This window comes from Zalophus californianus, chromosome 5 (genome assembly GCF_009762305.2).
Source record: "Zalophus californianus isolate mZalCal1 chromosome 5, mZalCal1.pri.v2, whole genome shotgun sequence".
NCBI classification, from domain to species: domain Eukaryota; kingdom Metazoa; phylum Chordata; class Mammalia; order Carnivora; family Otariidae; genus Zalophus; species Zalophus californianus.
The window spans coordinates 27,623,439-27,645,451 of NC_045599.1; the positions used below are offsets into that span (position 1 = coordinate 27,623,439).

Genomic DNA, 22,013 nt, shown 5'->3' on the forward strand with positions numbered 1-22,013 from the left:
AACATCTTCAAATGGGAAGGGGTGGCAGAAGTTAAGCTTCAAAAGATAAAAGCTTCTTTGGCCATGGATAGAGTGAACAATGCTCAGATCAAGAGGTCTGCTGCTCTCTCAGTTCTTAACTTGTGCAAGTTACGTCCTATGCATGTATACATCGCCCTGTAAGAGTCTAGGCGACCTAATTTCTTAATTTCCCTTGGATCGGCAAACTACAGAATTGGCCAATTTTTAAATAAACTAAGAAATTGGGGCGCCTGGGTGGCTCAGTCAGTTAAGCGTCCTGGGCTCAGAGTCCTGGGATCAAGCCCCATGTTAGGCTCCCTACTTGGCGGGGAGTCTGCTTCTCCCTCTGCCCCTCACCCCGCTCTCATGCTCTCTCTCTCCCTCAAATAGATGGGTAAAATCTTAAACACACACACACACACACACACACACACACACACACCAACAACAACAAAAATAAACTAAGCAATCATGTGGTCTGGAATATCTGCCTGCCCTGATTCACATGCTCATAGTGACTTACTCTCCTCCAGCTAGTTCCAGTCTAAGCTCCGCACTACCATTAATTCATGTTACTGGGTCGCAGTCCTAATAGTCCACCAAATCATGGTAAAGATCTTGTTTAATTCTAGCAGCTGGTATGTTCCAACAGATGCAGAATCAACAGATCACAGCTGCAATGCTGCTCAGGAATTTTTCCCTTACTGGGATGAGTCTGTGGATCTTTGGAAAAATATAAAAATCACAAAGCAATACCTACCTTGTGTATTAAAGGTAGATTTATGAAGGCAAGCTAATAACATACAAAATATAATAGCACTTCAAATGACATAACTTGCTTCTACAATGTAAGAATTATCAGAATCTGTTTGAGGGGAGCATATCCTTAATCCATGACAATGTCAGAGAAAAAGGAATAAGCTAATATTGAGAAGGAATATGGTTTACTCTCAATCGTGACACAGTCAATGAAAAGCTGAGAAGCCAAAGAACTTTCACACGGGGGTCTTCATCACCAACAGCACCACCATGCACATAGCTACCATTTCCAACTTACCCCAAGCCAGGTAGGCACTAAGAGGCAGAAACAGGAACTCAGCCTCACAGTACGACTTTGTGCCACAGTATTAGTTTAGAACAGCTGGGAAGTGAGAGGGTAGGAGAGAGTGTATCTCTGGAGACAGGTTTGGCTACTATGGATAATGGGAAAGAGCCACTCACTTTCCCTGGGTAAGGTGAGGGCCTAGAAAACTTTTGAAGACTTATTAAAGAAATAGCAACTAGCAGGCAAGAGTGAATAGGGCAGGCAGCATGCAGCAGTCAGTCTGAAGTGCCTCTGAGCACCCTACCTATGACTGATGTGGGCACACAATGTCCAAAAATGGCCTGTTTTCTCTTATATGAACTGTCAGATCTTTATTAAACCTGAGAGTTTAAGATTATCAGGACGTTTTATTTAAAGCCTAAGGCCACAGTCTACAGAAAATCAGGAAGAGAACAAAAATCTTAACTACTATATTGTCTGTCCACTCAGTCTCACCTATTCAAAAAGATCCCAGTGTCCTTTAAATATGGGTAGTGCCATTATTTAGTCCTGTAATCCCAACAATCCTTGGAGGTTATAGAGATTGAGAACAGAAAATAGTAATAGGTTTTGTCTCCTGGAAGCTGTTATCTCCTTTCCAAACTACACAAGGCATGTGCTAACAATCCTCAACTTTCAGTTAAGAGTTCTATTTTTCTTTTTTTTAAGATTTTATTTATTTATTTGACAGAGAGAGAGAGAGACAGTGAGACAGGGAACACAAGCAGGGGGAGTGGGAGGAGAAGCAGGCTTCCCGCGGAGCAGGGAGCCCGATGCGGGGCTCGATCCCAGGACCCTGGGATCATGTCCTGAGCCGAAGGCAGACACCCAACGACTGAGCCACCAGGTGTCCAAGAGTTCTATTTTTCACAATCATGCTAGAGATCTTGCTGGGGGTGGTTAAACTTTTTGCAAGAACTGACTGTTATGGTGGGAATTAAAGGTGAGACACTCCAGCTAGGATTGAATTCTGCTACCTTTCAAGTGAACCCACGACAAATGGAAAACAAGCTAATTCCTGAGATAAAGGGAATCAGGGATCCAGAAGCAGTCACAAGGGTTGGCAAACTTTTTCTCTCAAGGGCCAGAGAATAAACACTTTAGGCTTTTCAGTCAAATACAGTCTCCTGTATTGATTTTTTAATAATCCTTTAAAGACATAAGACCAATTGTTAACTCAAAGACTGCAAAAATAGGCTGTGGGCTGGATTTCACCCACACATGGGCTGTAGTTTGCAATCTCTGGTACAAACGACAAACAGGAATTCATGTGAGACAGTATATGGGACTTTATTAAACAAGATACAGATTCAGGGCAAACGAGAAGTGAAGTATAAAAGCAAAGTACTATCAGCAAATAATCTGAGCCAAAACAGCTCACGGTAAACACAAAGAGAATGTGGTAGGACTCCATGTGAATACAGATGATGCTACATGGGAAAGAAAGAGAAAAGGGAGCACAAGGAGGAACGAAAAAGACGTAACATTTTGTGAGCCATCTCAAGCACCGAGAAAACTTCCTTCGACTGTAGGGCAGAGGCTGGGAACAATGAGTGCAGTCCTGTGCGGCCACGTGCACCAGTTAAGAACTGAAGCACTGGCTCCAGGGAACCAGATCATGACAGTCAGAAGAGACACAAGTCTATCAGAACCCAAGGGTTAGGTCAGCAGCCCCCAGCGAGCTAGGACAAGAACTGCCTGCAAGCTGTCTCCAGCTACAGAACCGTACATATACTTAACTCATTTACTAGTAAGTGAAGAGACACAGTTAAGTACACAAAAGCAAACCATTTACCACCTACTACGTAACTTATTTTTTATTGAAAGTATCTTGCATTCATGATGGATGCTTTCTAGGTTTTTAACGTTAAAGGTTAAATTATTTTTTACATGCAAGTAGTGTGAAGTTTCCCCCACATGGGATCAATGATTATAAGATGACATAACCACATGGGTTATGCCTTTTTTAATCGAAAAGCTAACAGACTCGCTAGTTATATTTCCCCCAAAACCACAAACTGAGTAGTAACTGAGTCTCTAGCCAACATATTCAAAGCTGAGGATTAAAAATGCAAAAACAAGTCCTTAGATCCAATTAAAGGAGCCCTGCTACATACAGGCTAATCAATACCAGTGGTACTCCTTGACTCCAGGAAGCTGGAAGACATCCTAATAACCCCACTCAAAACATTTACCTCAGGTAGCCTTTTTCCAGTTTCCAACTCATGAATAAAGAGAATATGTTGTTAATTCTATTTCAGAAAACTTTTTTCAACTTGTTTTATTTACAATGCCAACTTTTAAAAGGTCATTAAACTAAAGTTAACTAGACAATAAACTAGGCAGAAATCGCTTTACAAAGGGAGTTTTGGAAAGCCCAAAATGCCACCTTCTACAGAGAACCCACAGTTCAGGTTTATTTAGAGCAAAGAAAAAAGAAACTTTTGATCATACTAGAAGAAACTCAGCCATAAGTTTGGAATCTGTACTCAAACTACACATGCAAGGAGGACAATATTCTGCTTAAACTGATTTGCTGCTGCCATTTGCCTACTGTTTGTCTAATATTAACAATTATAAACAGAGCAGTGCAACTAGTATTTGGAACAATCCTTACAGTGTTACAGTGTCAGGCATAACATTTCACTTCTCTTCACACCACTGGTTCTCTTTGCGTACCTAGAAGAGACAGATAGAAGGAAGTACCTTAAGTAGTCTTTCTTAAGACTACTACCTAATGATTCATTAACAGCCTGTGAAGAGGGTCACAAAGGGACAGACGGAAAACTAGAAAAATACCCAGTTATGAGTACACTTCCTTACCCTTCTTCGCCTCCCCAGGTTTTTATTCTGCCCTGCTGAAATGATCAAAAAAGCAGAAGCAATGGGCAATTAAAGCTTCAGTCACCAGAACTGACAGCAAATTCAAATACTTCATTCACATTATTTCAGTTTGTAACTGTGTCAACACTGTGATCTATTCATTCATTTCTTCCCCCATTCACTAAGATGCTTTTAAGTATCCTGGCAGAACACCCACAGGTCTTGGTTTTCTGAAGTCAAATAAGTTATGGCTTACATTTAAGGACCCAGGTGCCCAAACCAGTAACTGTGAAGGAGTAAATATCAAAGAGCACCTTTCGTTGAAAACTAATTGTTCTTATGCTTATACAAGAGGGGTAGCAGGTAAGCGTTTAGATTCACAGACCAATCTCTCAACAAGAGTATTTTTTATGACACAGAAAGTACCTATTATCATCCTTCAGAAAGTCAAGTCTCCTTGACAGAGACACATCCCCAGGCATGTTTTGAGTTTTACTTTTTTTTAAAAAGCATGTGATCAGGAACAAGCTGTGAGCAACTTACCTGGGCTTCCTCTTCTTCAGTAAAGTCATTTTTGATATTGAAGGTCTTGCGGATCTCCTCAGGAGTTTTCCCCTTGATCATATTGGCAACAGTCTTGCATGTAACATCAAGCAAACCTTTGATGTCTAAGTAGTTCGCAGCCTGGAAAGTGTTGTTTTCATTAAAGTATATGTGATGTTTTAAACTAAATCCAAAGTTAGTGACTGTAAATCCATACTAATTAAGCTTAAAATGCTAATTTCATGAAATTAAAGGGAAAATCAGATTCTTTGGTGAAATATTTTCATACATCCCCTTCGTTACACCTTCTGTAATATGGAGTCCTGCTGCTGCCTTAAGCAAATCACCCCACCTCAAATGCTAAAGAATGGTCACTACTTGTGGGTGTGTGTATGTGTGCTCACAGGCACACAAGCACCACATGGCAAATCTTGACAAAAATATTTACAGAGGCAGAAGCAACAACAGCGTTGCATTTTACTGATCTTTTCAGAAAGTGAGCTTTTAGATTCTTTGGTTTTCTCTCCTGTTCTCTGCTATATAAATTTATATTCTTACCTTTAACACTTCCTTTCTTTGGGCTTAATTTCATCTTTGACTAGTTTAAGGTAAAAGCTTAGATCACTGATTTGAGACTTTTTTCTTTTCCAATACAGGTGCTTTGGTGCTACCAACTTCCCTCTGAATACTACTTCAGCTACATCTCATACATTCTCATATGTTGGGTATTTCTATTCAGATCAAAATACTTTCTGGCATAAAATTTCTAATTCTCTTTTCCAATTTTTCTTTTGATTTCTTCTTTGACTCATGGGTTACTGAGAAGTTACTTAAGTTTTTCCAGATAGCTTTTGCTCACTGACTTCTAATTTAATTTCACTGTGATCAGAAAACAGTGTGCCTTGAATCCTTTCAAATTTAAGACTTGTTTTTTACCTTGAACATGTCGATCTTAATAGTACACACTTGAAAATGCATTCATTGCATGTCATGAGATTTAATGGTCTATAAATGTCTATCAGAACAAGTTTGTCAATAGTGTTATTTGAATCTTCTACATTCTTACTCATTCCACTTGTTTTATCAATTAAGGGGAGACAGCAGACAGTGGATTTGTCTATTCATCCTTTGAGTTCTATTGGTTTTTGTTTCACTTTTTGGAAATCCTTTAGATAGATAAACATTTAGGACTGTCATGTCCTCTTAATATTGAACTGAAGCCTTTATTATTATGCAATGACCCTCTTTAATCCTGGTGATATTCTTTGCTCTGAAATCTACTTTAAGATAGTCACTGCAGTTTTCTTTTGATTACTGTTAGCATAATTTAATCTTTAATCATAATTTAATCAAGTGTGTCTTTAAAGTGGGTGTTTTGGAGACACCATAGCTGAACCGTTTTTTCTTAATCCGATGTGACAATCTGTACCCTTTAATTGTTTTGTTTAGACCATTTGCATTTAACGTGATTGTTAATATGTGAATTTAAATATACCACTGCACTTGAGTTGAGAGAGAATTAAAATTCAGTAACAATGAATTTAACAAACTCTCTTACAAGTGCTAAAGGCTCTGAACTAGAGATATCTTAAAGAATGTATTAAGAAACATACCAAAATAAGTTCAAAAAGTGTTCCTTGGTCAACTTTCAGGAATTCTTGGTCCCAAACAGGGATATCATCTGTCCGCTTTTCTTTGTTCTCATCATCCTCGGGAGGTGGGGGGTCATCCTTGTGGTGGGTGCACCACTGAATGACCTGTAACAAAGAAAGTTCATTCCTTTGTGGCATTACGTCACAAGATACTCATTCTACTACTGGTGCAAGGTTATTCCTAACAATGGGCTAAGAACTAGCTAGAAGCTGACTTGAGTAAGCAAATTACTGGCCGAGTTTGAAAAGCAAAACTAAAGCTTGAGGAATCTTCACAACCCTAGAGGCTAGAAGATCTTAGAGAATAGCAAACCTTGCAGACAGATTACTATTTTGACCACATTAAAAAGCTCCTCGCAAAAAAATACACAAAGTCAGACAGGATAATGAGTGGAAAATACATGCAACATGAACAACAGGTAACTGATTACCCTCTAGAATATAAATTTTAAAAATCACTACAAAGGGGCGCCTGGGTGGCTCAGTTGTTAAGCGTCTGCCTTCGGCTCAGGTCATGATCCCAGGGTCCTGGGATCGAGCCCCGCATCGGGCTCCTTGCTCAGCGGGAAGCCTGCTTCTCCCTCTCCCACTTCCCCTGCTTGTGTTCCCTTTCTCGCTGTCTCTCTCTGTGTCAAATAAATAAAAATCTTAAAAAAAAAAAAAAATCACTACAAAGTGGGGCACCCGGCTGACTCAGGCAATAGAACATGTGATTCAATCTCAGGATTGTGAGTTTGAACCCATTGGGCATATAGCTTACTTTAAAAAGAAAAAAAATCACTACAAAGAAACAGGCTACAGATAAGAACAGGCTATTCACAAAGGAAATCGGAATACTCAAACAGGAGAAAATGCGCAGTCTCATTAGATACAAAAATCGATACTCCAGGCAAGTCCTACTCTAGAATGACCCCCCCCCCAAAAAGAAACCCAAGATTTTATACTCATCACTGGCAACACTGTGAGGATAACATAAACTCTTATAATGGAGAGTGTAAATTGGTATAATCCCTTTGAAAAGTAATCTAGCAACTACCTATACCTAGTGAAGATGAGGATGTGCATACATTATCACCAAGCAATTCCAAATACCACGAGACTACTGAGTGTAAGAACAAAGTAAGAAAAGCCGAAATGTCCCCTTCATAGGGGAACAAACATATATCAAGTTTCAGGAAGCAGGTTAGACCACATGTACCATCATAAAGGCCTAAATCATCACTGAAAGTGTGACAAGTTGTAGAATCTAGGTGGTAGGTAAATGGGTTTTTGCTGTGTAATATCACTTTTCTGTATGACTAAATTTTGTTCATAGTATATAATGCTGGAGAAATAAAAAATGCTGGGGAAAAAAAAAGGCAGAGCTAAGAAATTATACTGTCAGAGGTAAAAAAAGGAAAGATCTATTCTAGAAGGAAAAGCCAAGCTAGGAGTTTTCATGAAATATTATGTTTTTAAGAAGTATTCCAGTTGTATAAGAAAAAAACAGCAATTAGTATTTGTTTATGTAGGCATTAAAAAAAAAACTCTTAAGAGAGTAAGAAATTAATGTTGAGGGGCACCTAGGTGGCTCAGTTGTTGGGTGTCTGCCTTCGGCTCAGGTCATGATCCCAGGGTCCTGGGATAGAGCCCCACATCAGGCTCCCTGCTCTGCCAGAAGCCTGCTTCTCCCTCTCCCACTCCCCCTGCTTGTGTTCCCTCTCTCACGGTCTGTCTCTCTGTCAAATAAATAAATAAAATCTTTAAACAAATAACAGTAAAAAAAATTAATGTTGATTATTATTACTTGAGGGGGTTTCAGGTCAGATAGAGACAAGGATGGGAGATTTTACTGTGTACTTTTAGTTTTTGGATCATGCAATTATTCAGTGTATAAGTTTAAATATGCCTAAGACTTAATAATGCAAATAGATTAAAAAAAAAACTTACTCTCAGAAGTGGCCCTGCATCACCCAGCCCATCAACTGTGACCTTCTGTACTAACTCCTTGCTTGTTCACTATGCTCTAGTCACCACTTGCCTCCCCACCTTTCCTCAAAAGGTAGAGCATGCTCTTATCTTAGGGTCACTGCACTTGATCCCACTGCCCACAATTCTCTTCCCCCACATATTCATGTCTTTGAACAAAGATCAACTTCTCTGTAAGGCATTTCCTGACCACCTTTATTTTAAAAATAGCTAACTCTCCACCAATCAACCCACTTATACTCCATAGCTTTCCCATCTGACATTATTTCTTACATTATACATTTCCCCCACACTTTAGAATGTTAATTCCCTAAGGGCAGAGACTGTCTCTGGTTCACTGCTATACCTCCAGCACCTAAAAAATATCTGGCATTTGAATGAGTGCAAACGTAAGTCCTTTTAGATGCACTTTACATTAGTATAAAATATAATGTTAATTGCAAGACAATACCCAGAAGATCTAACTAGATAAAGTATAAAGCTTCTAAACCATAAAATACTATAAACTGACATAAGACAATGCAAAGTGATAGAAATGCTATATAAACAACAACTATAAAAAACCCACTAGACTGGGCGCCTGGGTGGCTCAGTCGTTAAGCGTCTGCCTTCGGCTCAGGTCATGATCCCGGGGTCCTGGGATCGAGTCCCGCATCGGGCTCCCTGCACCTTGGGAGCCTGCTTCTCCCTCTGCTTCTCTCCCTCTCTCTCTCCCTCTGTCCCTCATGAATAAATAAATAAAATATTTAAAAAAAGAATTAAAAAAAAAAACCCACTAGACTACAAAATGGATGAACCTTGAAAACATTATGCAAAGTGAAGTAAGCCAGAAACAAAAAGACAAATATTGTATAATCCCACTTACAGGAGGTACCCACAGCAGTCCAATTCATAGAGACAGAAAGTAGAACAGTGGTTACAAGGGGCTGGAAGCAGGAAGTATTGATGAGTTATTGTTTAAAGGGTACAGAGTTTCAGTTTGCAATGATGAAAGATTTCTGGAGATGGTAAGTCGTGGTGATTGCACAGCAGTGCAAATGTACTTAATGCCACGGAATTGTCTATATAAAAAAGTTAAAAATGGTAATTTTGATGTTACGTATATTTATAACAATTTTTTTAAAAGCCCATTAGAAAGATGTGCAAAGGAAAACAAAGCAGGAAATATAAATGGCCAGTAATACATGTAAAAAATGTTCAGGCTTAGAGAATCACTTTTTACCCAGTCTAGAGCAATTAAAAGAACTGATAATAGCCAATTATGCTAAGACATGGAAAAATATACAGCACAGCTGCATCTCACACCAGGGTCAAGAGAAAGCAGAATATGAAATTGCATATGGTTAATGACTTTTGAAAATCTCTGAGAAAGGGGCCAAATGGAACCAACCATTCCCATCTCTAAGCCTTGCTTATTTCCTCTGCCCTATAAAAACTAGGTGCTGTTTCTCCAAATGAGCATGCAATTAAATAGCTGGCTCTAGTAAGGAGCCATGTGCCCTGAAACACTAAAATTCTATTCAATGTCAAGAGCCTTTTATGCTTAAACACAAGGTAAGGTGATCAATGGCGGGGGTACATTTGTTCTCAAGCTCCCTTTGAGGCATAGCTTTTCAGTGGACAAAAATTTTTTTCCTTTTTGCTAAGCACATACTGTTATATTTCAGTAATTTAAATGTTTTTATCAAAAAGACTACACAACTTGGAGTGACTGGGTGGCTCAGTCGGTTTAAGTGTCCGACTCTTGATCTCAGCTCAGGTCTTGATGTCAGGGTGGTGAGTTCAAGCCCCACACTGCACTCTGCACTGGGCATGGAGCCTACTCAAAAAAAAAAAAAAAAAAGACTACACAACTCAAATATTCACAGGGCCTGGTTAAATAAATACAACAGACACCTAGAGTCATAATCCGTCTGGGTAAGGAAGCTACCTATGCAGCAGTATAGGAAGATCACCAAGACGTTAAATGACAAAGAAAAGCACATAGTTTGTTACCTTACCTTTTTTAATATTGCTGCATTAACATTTGGTAGAGGAACTGGGTCATCATCTCCTTCATCATCCATTCCCAAATCTAAGAAAACCAGAAGAGAGCTATCATTATTTCCTAATTCTATTATAACATTTACACCAACCAGACATCTCAAATACCTTGCAAGACGTTGTCTAAAAGACCATGAAAAATCCTCTACTTAAAACAGTTCTCTTATGAGCTTTAAAATAAGCAGTTTCTAACATAAGGTCCATAAACCGCCCAAAACTAAACTAAGTTGTATGAGTAGACAAATACAGGAATATTACATAAACAGAATCTTTAAGGAGGAAGAAAAGTAACTTAATAACAAGGGGGATTGAGATGACTGGAAAGCCATGTGTGTGGGGGGAGGCAATCGAAGCCAGACCCTTATTATCCTTACTTTTTATACCAAACTCTCTAGATGGGCAGCATTTAGAAAAACAGAATAAAAAGTATTTCAAGTAACAGAATCTCAATCTATTAAAATCCGAAGCCCAAAGATGTATACATATACACACACAACAAATCATGCAGCCACTGACAAAAATAAGGCAGGCCGCTCCAAACATACTGGGTATGATTTCATGATTAAAGTTTTGTTTGTTTGTTTGAAGATTTTATTTATTTGATAGAGAGAGCGAGAGCAGGAACACAAGCAGGGGGAGAGGCAGAGGGAGAAGCAGACTTCCCACCGAGCAGGGAGCCCGATGCGGGGCCTGATCCCAGGACCCTGGGATCATGACCTGAGCCGAAGACAGACGCTTAACCAACTGAGCCACCCAGGTGCCCCTACACTTATATATTTAGATTTTAAAATATCTTCAGAAGGATACATAACGAACTGTTAACAATATTATCTATAGGGAAGTTAACAACAATGTGGGTTGAGGGACTCAATTTCAGTGTGTACCCATTATTCATCACATACATATTATCTATAATTTTGAATCTACAGGTTGTCCTACTAAAAAGCCTAACTTCCAAATCCTCAAAGTGATCGGTTAAGTCCAAAGAGAAAACTTAAAATTAAAATCCCTGTTACTTAGGGACACCTGGGTGGCTCAGTCGGTTAAGCGTCTGCCTTTGGCTCAGGTCATGAGCCCAGGGTCCTGGGATCGAGTCCCACATCGGGCTCCTTGCTCAGAGGGGAGAATGCTTCTCCCTCTGCCTGCCGCTCCCACTGCTTGTGTGCTCGCTCACTCTCTCTGGCAAATAAATAAAATCTTTAAAACAAATAAAAATTAAAGATTCTAAATAAGAGTATTTTTCATGCCAAATGGGTCTGTCCTTCAGTTTCTACATGACTTAAAAAAGAGCTGCCCAAAGTTATTTAATAGTTAGCAAGTACCAGTATTAGAGGCCACAAGTTACTTCAGCTCTACATTGGTTATAGTTGAGTATCAGTTATGCTGACATGGCCAGTGTTGAGTCAAACCATTTGAGTTCCGATGTGTAACAGGTGTCCCAGGCAATGGAGAGTCAGCAACGAATACCGGAGGACAGAAAAGAATTGTTGCAATTTTAGACAGAACTGCTCAAGATGTCTCACTGACAAGATGACACTATAGTAAAATCGTAAAGGAGAGAGAACACCTACGCAGTGGAAATGACAAATGCCAAGGCCTTCTGATAGGACGGTCTGGAATGTCCTAATAACACGAAAGCCATCTAGTAGTGTTACTAGAGCATGGTTAGCAAGGGCGAAAGGAGTAGATGAGAGCAGTGACGGGGACCTGACGGTAACAGGGTCTCAAACATTTTAGCTACTGTATCGGGAAGAGATGGTCGAGAGCAGCAGGGAAAAGAAGGAAATCAACTATGGGGCTGGCAATAATCCAAGCACAAGATGGCTTATACAGGTTTACAGCTATGGAAGAAGAAATGATCCAATTCTGGACGCATTTCCATGGTAGAGGCAAAAAGATTTGCCAACAGATGGCAAGTACAATGTGAGTCAGGGAAGACTAAGGGTTATGACATAAACAACTAGAGGGATGAAGCTGCCACTGCAGGTGCCATCAACTGATATGGGGAAGGCTGTCAGAGAACTGTTATTGTAAAGGGCTGGGAATTAAGAACTCTAGTTTCCTAAGTCTGAGGTACCTATTAGAGATGCAAGGATAGACCAAGCAGTTAAATTATGCCAAGTCTAAACATCAAAAGAGATGAGAATTATGGATAGTTTGGGGGATTGGTGTATAGATGGCTTATAACACTATCAGACTAAGTGAGATGACCAAGGGAATGAAGGAGTATAAATATGATGAAGAGATTCAATGATTAACCCAGCCCTTGGGAATTACAAGCATTAAAGATGAGAAGACAAAAAAAGCTGTGAGTAAGTTACATCCTGGAAGTGGAATGTAGAAGGGGATGATCAAATGGTGTCAACTGGTCTAGATGAGAATCAAACATAAAACAACGCACTTGACAACATGCCAGTCCCTGAGCTTAACAAGCAGTTTCACTGGAGTGGTAAAGATTAGATTCAAGAAGTATCTTATTTTCCTGTAGAGATGGATCACTCATTTCCCCTCCTCCTTTCTACTAATGTTGCTCCCTGATCCCATCTCCATCTAGAGTAAAACTATAAAAATGACTGTGTCAATTTGGACTAAGCCACTTTTGCTTCTCCTGTATTAGTATGAAGTATTCTTCATCAGAGGGAAGAAAACGAAGTCACACTATATAAAATACTTGTGTTTGGGGAACCAAGATAGTACAGAAAACATAACAGAGAAGACCAACTAGTTTAGATCCAAACATTATTTGGAAGAAGGTTTAAGTCGTATTAAAAAGAAGGGCCTTACAGTTGTAAAAGATCACTTCTCTAGCATTTAAACTAAGATGTACAATGTCTTTTCTACTTTTAGACTGAATGCACAAGTATCAACAGTCATTCCTTTAAGCTATTTAGTTTCAAGGACTTCTGAAAGACAACCGTATCCTGATACCACAACCTGGACTTGAACAAATCAGTCAATCCACATGTACACATGCCAAGATTTTCACTTCTGATTATCCTGTGATTAGGTTTTATTTTTGTTTTCTAAGTCACAAAAAACCCATTATCAGAGATACTACAAATGCAAAACAAGAAAAGCAGTAAGTTGCCAAATTCAATAGACTCCAATCCTGAACTGGATAGAATTCTATATAAACCACTGGTATTTAAAACCATTCACCTCTGATACCCAAAGGCTATGGAAGAAAAGAATCATTTAACTGTTGCTGTCTATCACGCCCCTTGCTTCAGTGATCAAAGGAGGCGTGGAAAACCTTCACAGAGCCCTATGTTCTTACACTGGCAAATGCTTCTTTGAAGCAGCACAGGACAGATTAGTGTGCCAGACACCAACTAAGATGAAATAAAGAACACTTCCATTGTCAAAGCAAGTATTCAGGCAGCAAATTTTGGTATCAGTTTCTACATCTTCTAGATAAAGCCTTACTCACCTGCCTTTAGGGACACTTGGATTGCTTTCACACTCTTTATTAGTGACCATACCATAGTTCTTCATTCAACAGGTACTTGATGAACAGTGACTGTGGGATGTACCAAGGGGTTTACAACTTAATAGGAGTGATCTATTTATTTAAGTTACCAGGATACAAGACTGTAAGTGCCACATGATTGGTACTAATTACCAAAAAACAGTTACATGTTCAGCTTTTATCAGCAAACAGAAGTCACCAGCTTAGAAAAGACACACCCTCTGCAATTTAGCTTTTGCCTCTACCACACCTAATAAATGCCATTAAGAAATCCTCTTACTATGAAATTCCAAATGACCACCGTGCAGTATATGAATGTGATAATCATTCTGGTCACCTCAAAATGCCTCCCTCTTCCCTTGGCTTCCACAAATCTTACTCCACCCATTCTCCACTTCTGACTTCTACTGGAGAACCACCACCTGCCTCCCATTCCAATATGGCTGACTGCCAACCTCATTTACTCCCATAGATAAATACTCCTATAATCCACCACACAAAGTCTATGTATCTCCAGCAGTCCACAGCTCAGAGGCCAAGATCCACATACTCAACTGCCTACTAGACTGTTACAAAAATCTTCTGGGTGGGGGATCAAACATACCTAACATAGTCACCTCAAAGTCATTTTTTTCCCATTTCTCTCAAACCCATTCTTCAGTTCTACCAACTACAATAACACAATCTCATTCCATACCAATAAACCCCAACCAAAAACCTCAACTCTACTTTTCTCTAACACATCTTGTCCACTTTACCTCAGAATCATCTCCCAAAAGACCCTAATTTTACTAGATTTGAAATTATCACCTCATTAGTACTACCCACTATAGTCTCTCCACAAGCTTGAAAAATAACATCAGCCAAGACGTTCCCCCAGCACCACTCAGCACACTATACTAACACACTAATTACACCATGTGACAGTCTTGTCTTCTTTGGTGTCTTTCTCCCTTCCTAGTTTATAAATTCTTTAAGAGCAAAGACTATTTCTCACTTATCTTCCTTTAACCCCACAACTAGTGCTTGGCACATAACTTTTCACTTAAGCATAAGCTACATAAAAACCTTTTATATTTGAATACTAAAGCACAGTCTTATTACTGTTAATTTTTTTTCACCAATGCTAAAAATTGAATTGTAATGTCTCCATATACTATTAATGTCTGTCAGCCCACTAGTTAATATTAAGATTGATTTTAACTAGTTAAAGTTTCAAAATGTTTCAGGACCTGTTTTCTAACCTTATTTCTTCAATGTGCCGTGTATATGCTTTGCAGCAGTTTCAGAGGAATGACAAAATGGACAAAATGGAAAACTTGGTTAAAAAAAAGACGTCTCAGTTTACCATCTACTCAGCTTACTTCTCTGTTGAGACAAAGCACTGTATTTAGATACCATATAGGAAGGTATCTCTTTTTCAGAGCCTTTTATTTTTCTCATTAGAAACTGTGAATCCATATTCACTTGAAACAGAATTGGGTCATTGTCTGATGCTTAGAAATCACTTCAGTATTAGCTTATGGTCTTATCTATATGAAAAAAGTCCATTAATTCAAACAATGCAGAAAGGATGTCCTCTATCAGAAAGATGCAGTTAATTCTTTAATTTAAAAAATGTAAACATGACCCCTTCATACTCTTGAGCATCTAGTGACAAATTGTGATGACTTGTATAAATTCAATGTTCACAGGTTATCTCCAACTAAATATTACTTCTTCTCTCCTCTGACCCAGGTTTTCTAATAAACTTACCTTCCAACATGGTCTTGATAGTCACAGACTGTTTGGCAATTTCAACATCAACCTCAAATATCTCTCCATCGGAACTCTGCAACTTAATTGAAGGCATCTAAAAAAAGGTATTATATTGAATTTGAAATTTAAGAGAGATTAGTTTTATACATTTCATAAACTACAGTCTGTTCTTAGAAGACCTCTAACTTATTACCTATAAAATCCTAAGGCCATGTAGTATTTTTATAACCCTGTAAAACACTGCAAATGATTATTCACAGGCTAGCACAGAAATGTTGCTGTCAATTTTTTCAAAGTATAACTCCTAGGAACACAAGTTTTTAAGGCTTGCCCTACTGAACTTATTACTGGTATAAATTTAAGAGTTACATCCTACATTTTTAATGCAAAATATATTTAAAATAAACTTATTTAGTCTCTGCCTGCAATTCATTTTTTTTAAAGATATATTTATTTTAAAGAGAGCAGGAGAGAAAGACCACGTGTGCACACACACATACGCACGTTGAGGAGGGGCAGAGCGAGAGAGTATCTTAAGCAGACTCTGTGCAGGGAGCATGGAGACCCATGTGGGGCTTGATCCCATGACCCTGAGATCATGGCTGGAGCCAAAACCAAGAGTCGGAGGCTTAACGGACTGCATCACCCAGGCACCCCTTTGCCTGCCTTTCTGCTTTCACTAAATACTGACTACTCTCATCTGAATAGTTAGCTGCCACAGTAAACCTCCTGCAAACGAGAGGGTAGTCAATCCAAAATAAAGCTACAAAATATAAGATATAAATTTTCCAATACTGAGATTTACCAGTGAAAAATGAGTTGTGATCCAAAGAATATATAAGAATATTCTTATTTTATGTTTCCATCAATGTAAAATATATAAGATAATAATATCTTTAAGGATAAACAAATGTCCATCCAATCTGCTAAACCAAATAAGGTACTTAAATTTAACAGTCCTGGGGCGCCTGGGTGGCTCAGTCGGTTAAGCGGCTGCCTTCGGCTGAGGTCAAGCCCCGCATCAGGTTCCTTGCTCAGCAGAGAGTCTGTTTCTCCCTCTCCCTCTCTCTCTGCCTGCCTGCCACTCCCCCTGCTTGTGCTCTCTCTGTCTCTCTCTCTGTGTCAAATAAATAAATAAAATCTTTAAAAAAATAAAAATAAATTTAACAGTCCTTTTTATCTTTCATTACTGACTGCCCAGGTGCCCAAGTTTGAGTTCTGCTAAGATTCTCATAGAAATTATGTGTTTCTTGCTTCAAAAACGTATTTACTAACTCAGATTAATTCCGAGTCATTGGGAAAAAGGTACCTCTTAGATAAAAATTAGTTAAGCAATTAACTACAAAGGACATGAGTTCTAGCAAAAACCACTTCTTTAAAATTAAAAGTTCTAAGCCATCAATTTATCTTCAGATTCTTGAGGGAAGGAGGAAGGGCAGCAATACCTGACTCTAACGATTACTTCATGATCCCTTCAAATATCAAATATAGATTTTAAAGGCCCATGCTTCTCAGGTATTCATAATCCTGCAATGTCACTATTAACTCAAGAGTGTAGAATTTGGCATTTAAAACATTCACTGCACCTATTTTAGGATCAAAGCCTCCATTAAATCAGTTAAAATATTCATTCTGCTTTTCTTAGGCAATTATCTCCATTCCCCAAATAAGCTGTTAGAGAAAGGAAGCAAAAAGGTAAAGCTATGTTTTAAAATCAGCCACTGAAATATCCTCTCACTCATCCATGGTTGGAGAGATTCAGATTTCACTTTTCAGTTCACAAATATGTCTGTTCCTCCATGTTGCTTAGTGCTTGCCAATAATGCAGTTGTCCTATTCAATGGAGAAGGGCCAGAGCAGAGGACCTTCCCTGTGACAAGGCAGTAACAAAAGGTATCTCCCAAAGAAATATTTTAACATGAACCCAATTTTTAATTACAAAACATTCTATGTTCTTTTTATATTCCATGGTACTGGAATGACTACAGAAAGACAAGTCTGGCAATACAGTTGATAAAACTACTTTTAAGCACGATGATCATTTCATACTTCTTTCAAATAACTCATGGTAAATAACCACATCTGCTTAGTCACAGTCAAAGTCCTGTATTAAGTTACTCTTTAGGGGGTTGAGATCTCATTAAATAAGCAGGGAAGCAAAGGGTTAATCTGTAATTGAAGGCACTCTGTGATCCCAAACTTAATACTCAAAGAGAAGTTTCTTTTAATGTCATAGAGCTAGAATTCAGTGCAAAACTGTAATGATAATGGACGAGATTTTGATTTGACATGCTTTCAGGACAATTCCTTAAGTTCCTTATCTTGAAAATCAATCACCCTCCATGACTAGCATGAAATAGATTCTATCAACAACGTAAAGAAAAACCTGTGTTTTCAGTGACCCGAATTCTGATACCTTTTTGAAAGCAGAATGGACAAGTCTGCATTGCTCTACGACACAGATATTCTACTGTGAGGCTCTGATGAAAAATTCATGACCCCAAAAGCCAAACCTGTGATCTTTATCCAGGTGAACCTCCAATTTCTGTAAAACTTAAAGTGTCTGGCTTTGAAAGAGATGGGCCTCCTAAAAGTCACGCCACTACGATAAGAACATCTGCTATTTCAACAGTTGTTTCACCAACTCCAAGCTATGGCAAAATAATGGAGAGAGCAATTCTGAAGAAGCAAGCAGCCTGCTGGGCAAACATGCGGCCCAAGCACAGTTAGCCAGGACCGGTGACTAGTGACGCCAGATAAAAGAGAAAGGATGGGAGCGAAAAATCCAGCGCTCCCATGCTCCCACCGCCACGCTCCTTCCGCACACCGAAACAACAAACACGCACACACGCCCACGCTCACGACAGCCTAGGGACCTCCACTGAAAGCCCCGCCGCCACCCCCGCCCTGGGTCCCCGAGGCCGGTAGGCTCAGGGCCAAGGGAGGCTCCGGGCCGCAGCCTGGGCCTTGCAACCGAGCTCCGCGCAGGCGGACACTCGCCCCGTGCGAAAAAGGACCAATTCCCGGCCAGGTTCGCACCTTCTCCCGCCCGCCCTCCCGCCCCGGCGCCCACGAGGCGCCGTGAGGACGCGCGGCCAGGAGAGGGGCCCGCCGGCACCTCCCGAGAACAGGGTCCGCGACGGGTTCCACTGGGCCTGAGGGAGGCCAGGCCCAGGTGCCTCCCGCCTCCGGCAGGCCAAAGCCGCAACCGTGCGGCCACCCAGCTGGCAATCCACGGCGCCACCGCCCCTTCCCGCTCGGTCGGCGGCCACTCACGGTGCTCGGTCTCAGGCAGACTGCGGGCTGTAGGCTGACAAGAACAGAGCGGCCGCAGATAAGAGAAAAGAAAGGCGGAGAACAAGGCCACTACGGCGGCGCGGCGCGGCGTCGGCCTTTATAGGAGCGGGCGCAGGCGCCGAGGACCCCGGGGCCCGTGGCGTCACAGAGCCGGCGGGGCTGGCCGCCGAGATCGCCTGACGCAGGCGGAGGACGGCGGGGCTGACAGGCGGCCGGCGCGACGGCGCGGGGGCGGGGCTTCGTTCTTACCCCCACCCGCCCCCCCGTGCCCCACCCGCCCCCACCCCCGCAAGCGCGTTTCGCTGTCCTGAAAGCAGGAACGCGGGACTGGCTGGGGTACTCCGCAGCCTGCAAGGGTCCTTCAGGCAGGGGCTGGCCTAAACCGAATTAAAGACCCCAGCCCTGAAAAGCCTAGAAACTGCGAGTGGGTGTGTGGCGCGGAGGGGTTAGTGTTGGGGAGGGGCTGTAGCTCTCCCTTCATGACGGGGAGAAGAGGCCCGCAAGAATGACAGATGGGCAACGGCAGTCACCGCTCTGAGATTCCTCTCGGGGCCTCGGTGACATCCCCTGAGCCCAGCATTCGTTAGCTCACTGTCCACAATAACCCATGAGGTGAAGTGTTGTTGCCCTTTCCCAGCTTTATGCCTCAGAACAGAGTCAGAACAACACAGTGTAGTGCTGTTCAGCCTTGTTTCCTACCGTTGTTTTCTGAAGAGGCCTCCAGGCCACAAGAACCATTGTTGCCGCAAAACCCCAAGTCTGGAAAGGAGGTCTCTCTAGCAGCGAAAATCCATTCACTCAGCACTCGTGTACTGAGTACCGAGTACTGAGTACTTAGCAAACGTGTGTGTGAGGCAGTGCTGCGGGATTCTGGGGGGAACCAGGCAGCCAGGGTGCAGCGTGCACAGAACTCTTGCATGGGATGCTTCCTGAAGTCGACTGGGTCCATGGGATGAAGCCAACGCTAAGGGAGAGGGGTTAGGGTTTGTGGCAAAACACTGCCCCCCCCCCCCAGCCCCATGCCATCCAGTCAGGGGCTCTCTGTGGGACTCCATCCTATTGCTGCTGGGTGAACATTGTCACCCCTCCCTAGGAGACTGAGGCGCCTGTCTCACCTAACCACCAGGCATGTGATGGGATTCCTGATGCCAGGGAGACAAAAGACACTTCCACACAGGGCCCCCTAAAGAAACCAGAGGCCTGCAGCTCTTCTGGGATGGGACTGCGCAGAGAGGCCAAGCAGCTTCTTGGGTTACCAGGTCTTTGTCTACAAGCTGTGGTATCCAGTGTCTGTCAGGTGCAGCCGCTGATGGCAAGGAGATGAAAGGACCTACAGCTCTTATACTTTTTTTCCCGCAACACAGCCCTGCCCTCTGCAGCTCAGGACTCAGGTCCCCTAGGCAAGGCCCACTGCAACCCCTTTGCTCCCTTGCCCGTGGCATACAGGGTAGCACCTTGCAAACTCTTGTTAAACATCCTGAGCAGGAAGGACTGAGCAATGCCCGGTCACACACCCAGCCTGAGCACCCAGCATGAAGAACGGTAGTTTTCCAAATATGTCTGGGGACCCCCCCCCCAATGTTAGAATCACCAAGAGATGCTTGTTTTTAAAATGCATTTCATTTATTCATATATACTCTTATATTCATAAATTATCTCAGGAAAGATACACAAGAAATTGTTCATCTCATGGGGAAAGGGACTAGGTGACTGGGGTACAGGGGTTGGGGTGATTTGTTCACTTTATGCCCTTTTCTACCTTTTGGATTTCGAGCCATATGAATATATTACATATTCAAAAATGTTTTACTTAGGGGCACCTGGGTGGCTTAGTCAGTTAAGTGTCTGCCTTTGGCTCAGGTCATGATTCCAGGGTCCTGGGATTGAGTCCCACATGGGGCTCCCTGCTCAATGGGGAGCCTGCTTCTCCCTCTCCCTCTGCCACTCCCCGTACTTGTGCTCTCTCACTATGTCTGTCAAATGAATAAATAAAATCTTTAAAAAAAACGTTTTACTTGGAAAAATAATTGGCATCAAGTCAAGAAAAATGCAGATTCCTGGGTCCACTCTCGATCTAATGAATCTGATGCCCTGGCAGCAGATTTTTCTGCCTTTTAAACAAGCTCTCCAAGTGATTCTTCAGCCCAGGGTAATTGAGAAACCTCTGTAGTAGGGTCTCAGTGATTAATTACTGCTAAGAGGGGGCCAGCAGTGTCTGTCAAAGGTGACTCATTTAGCCCCACACTTCCTAAATCAGCCCTCCGTCCTTCAAACTCTCCTCTCAGGATGGACAAGACTGTTACAGGACTGTCGGGTGCAGGCTGGTGACCACTCATCCCCACTCATTTATCCATAATCACCAGCCCAGGTCAGGAAGGACCGGCCCCCATAGAGTCCCCTTGGTGAGTAAGAGTGCGAGGAAAGGGGGGTTCTTCTGGCTTCAAAGCTGGCCGTGTAATCAAAGCTCTTTGTTCTACAGAGGAAGGAAATAAAATCAAAGAGAAGAGACATTCCCACTGTCACACAGCCACTGTGGAACAAGGTTGAGGCTCCAGCCCCAGTTATATTGCTGCCACCACAGCCCAGATACTGAATTTTAACTACATCCCTCAAATGCCAGGAATATTTTCTGATTTACTACTGTTTCCAGCATACTACTTGCAGGGAAGCTAAAGGGCTCGCATTCAAGTCCAGGTGGGAAAATCTGCTCTTTATGGTGAATTCATTTCCAGAGATTATCTCCCTTTGTAAATTAAGTTTCACTGTTGTTCAAGTGTTCACCGGAGAATTCCTATGAGGGCCAGCTCTCTCAGTGCATCTAAAATGGGACTTTGCTGCCCAAAAGTCAGTTCACACTCCCTTTGTCAGGCACATACCCATGGGACAGACTGAACTCTGGAGGTGTGTTCCAGCCCATAGGACAGCATGTAAGCTAAAAAGTAATCCAGTCCCCACAAGATCTCTGACCTTCCTTCTTCCTTTTTCCAAACTCTAAGCCTTCCATCTAAAAATCAGACCACCTTATTACTCCAGAAGAGAGAGCGCTGAATGCAAAAAAAAAAAAAAAAGTCAAATTCTTGGATCTTGATTTGCAAAATGAACTCTTAGAATAAATCGACTCTTTAGAGCAAGAAGGTTTTTTTTTTTTAAAGATTTTATTTATTTATTTGACAGAGAGAGACACACAGCGGGAGAGGGAACACAAGCAGGGGGAGTGGGAGAGGGAGAAGCAGGCTTCCCACTGAGCAGGGAGCCCGATGCGGGGCTCGATCCCAGGACGCTGGGATCATGACCTGAACCGAAGGCAGACGCTTAACGACTGAGCCACCCAGGCGCCCCAAGAAGGTTTTTTTGGAGCACTGAAAGCCCAGGAGCT

General features: G+C 41.6%; 1 protein-coding gene across 1 annotated transcript; it reads right to left on the reverse strand.

Annotated features, from left to right (window-relative positions):
- Positions 1 to 2,355: 2,355 nt before the first annotated feature.
- Positions 2,356 to 18,769, reverse strand: SKP1 (S-phase kinase associated protein 1). The gene is made up of 6 exons (XM_027604311.2): positions 18,617 to 18,769; positions 15,338 to 15,434; positions 10,071 to 10,144; positions 6,064 to 6,207; positions 4,451 to 4,591; positions 2,356 to 3,763 (listed from the first exon to the last, which is right to left on the reverse strand). The coding sequence occupies exons 2-6, from the start codon at positions 15,432 to 15,434 to the stop codon at positions 3,728 to 3,730; spliced, it is 492 nt and encodes a 163-aa protein (XP_027460112.1). The 5' UTR covers positions 18,617 to 18,769; the 3' UTR covers positions 2,356 to 3,727.
- Between the last annotated feature and the right edge of the window lie 3,244 nt (positions 18,770 to 22,013).

Coding starts and splice junctions, on each gene's coding strand:
- SKP1 (XM_027604311.2), bottom strand. CDS start 15,434: ATGCCTTCAATTAAGTTGCAGAGTTCCGATGGAGAGATATTTGAGGTT. Junction 6,208..10,070: donor ATGCAGCAATATTAAAAAAG/GTAAGGTAACAA, acceptor TCTTTGTTACAG/GTCATTCAGTGGTGCACCCA. Junction 4,592..6,063: donor CACTTTTTGAACTTATTTTG/GTATGTTTCTTA, acceptor AACACTTTCCAG/GCTGCGAACTACTTAGACAT.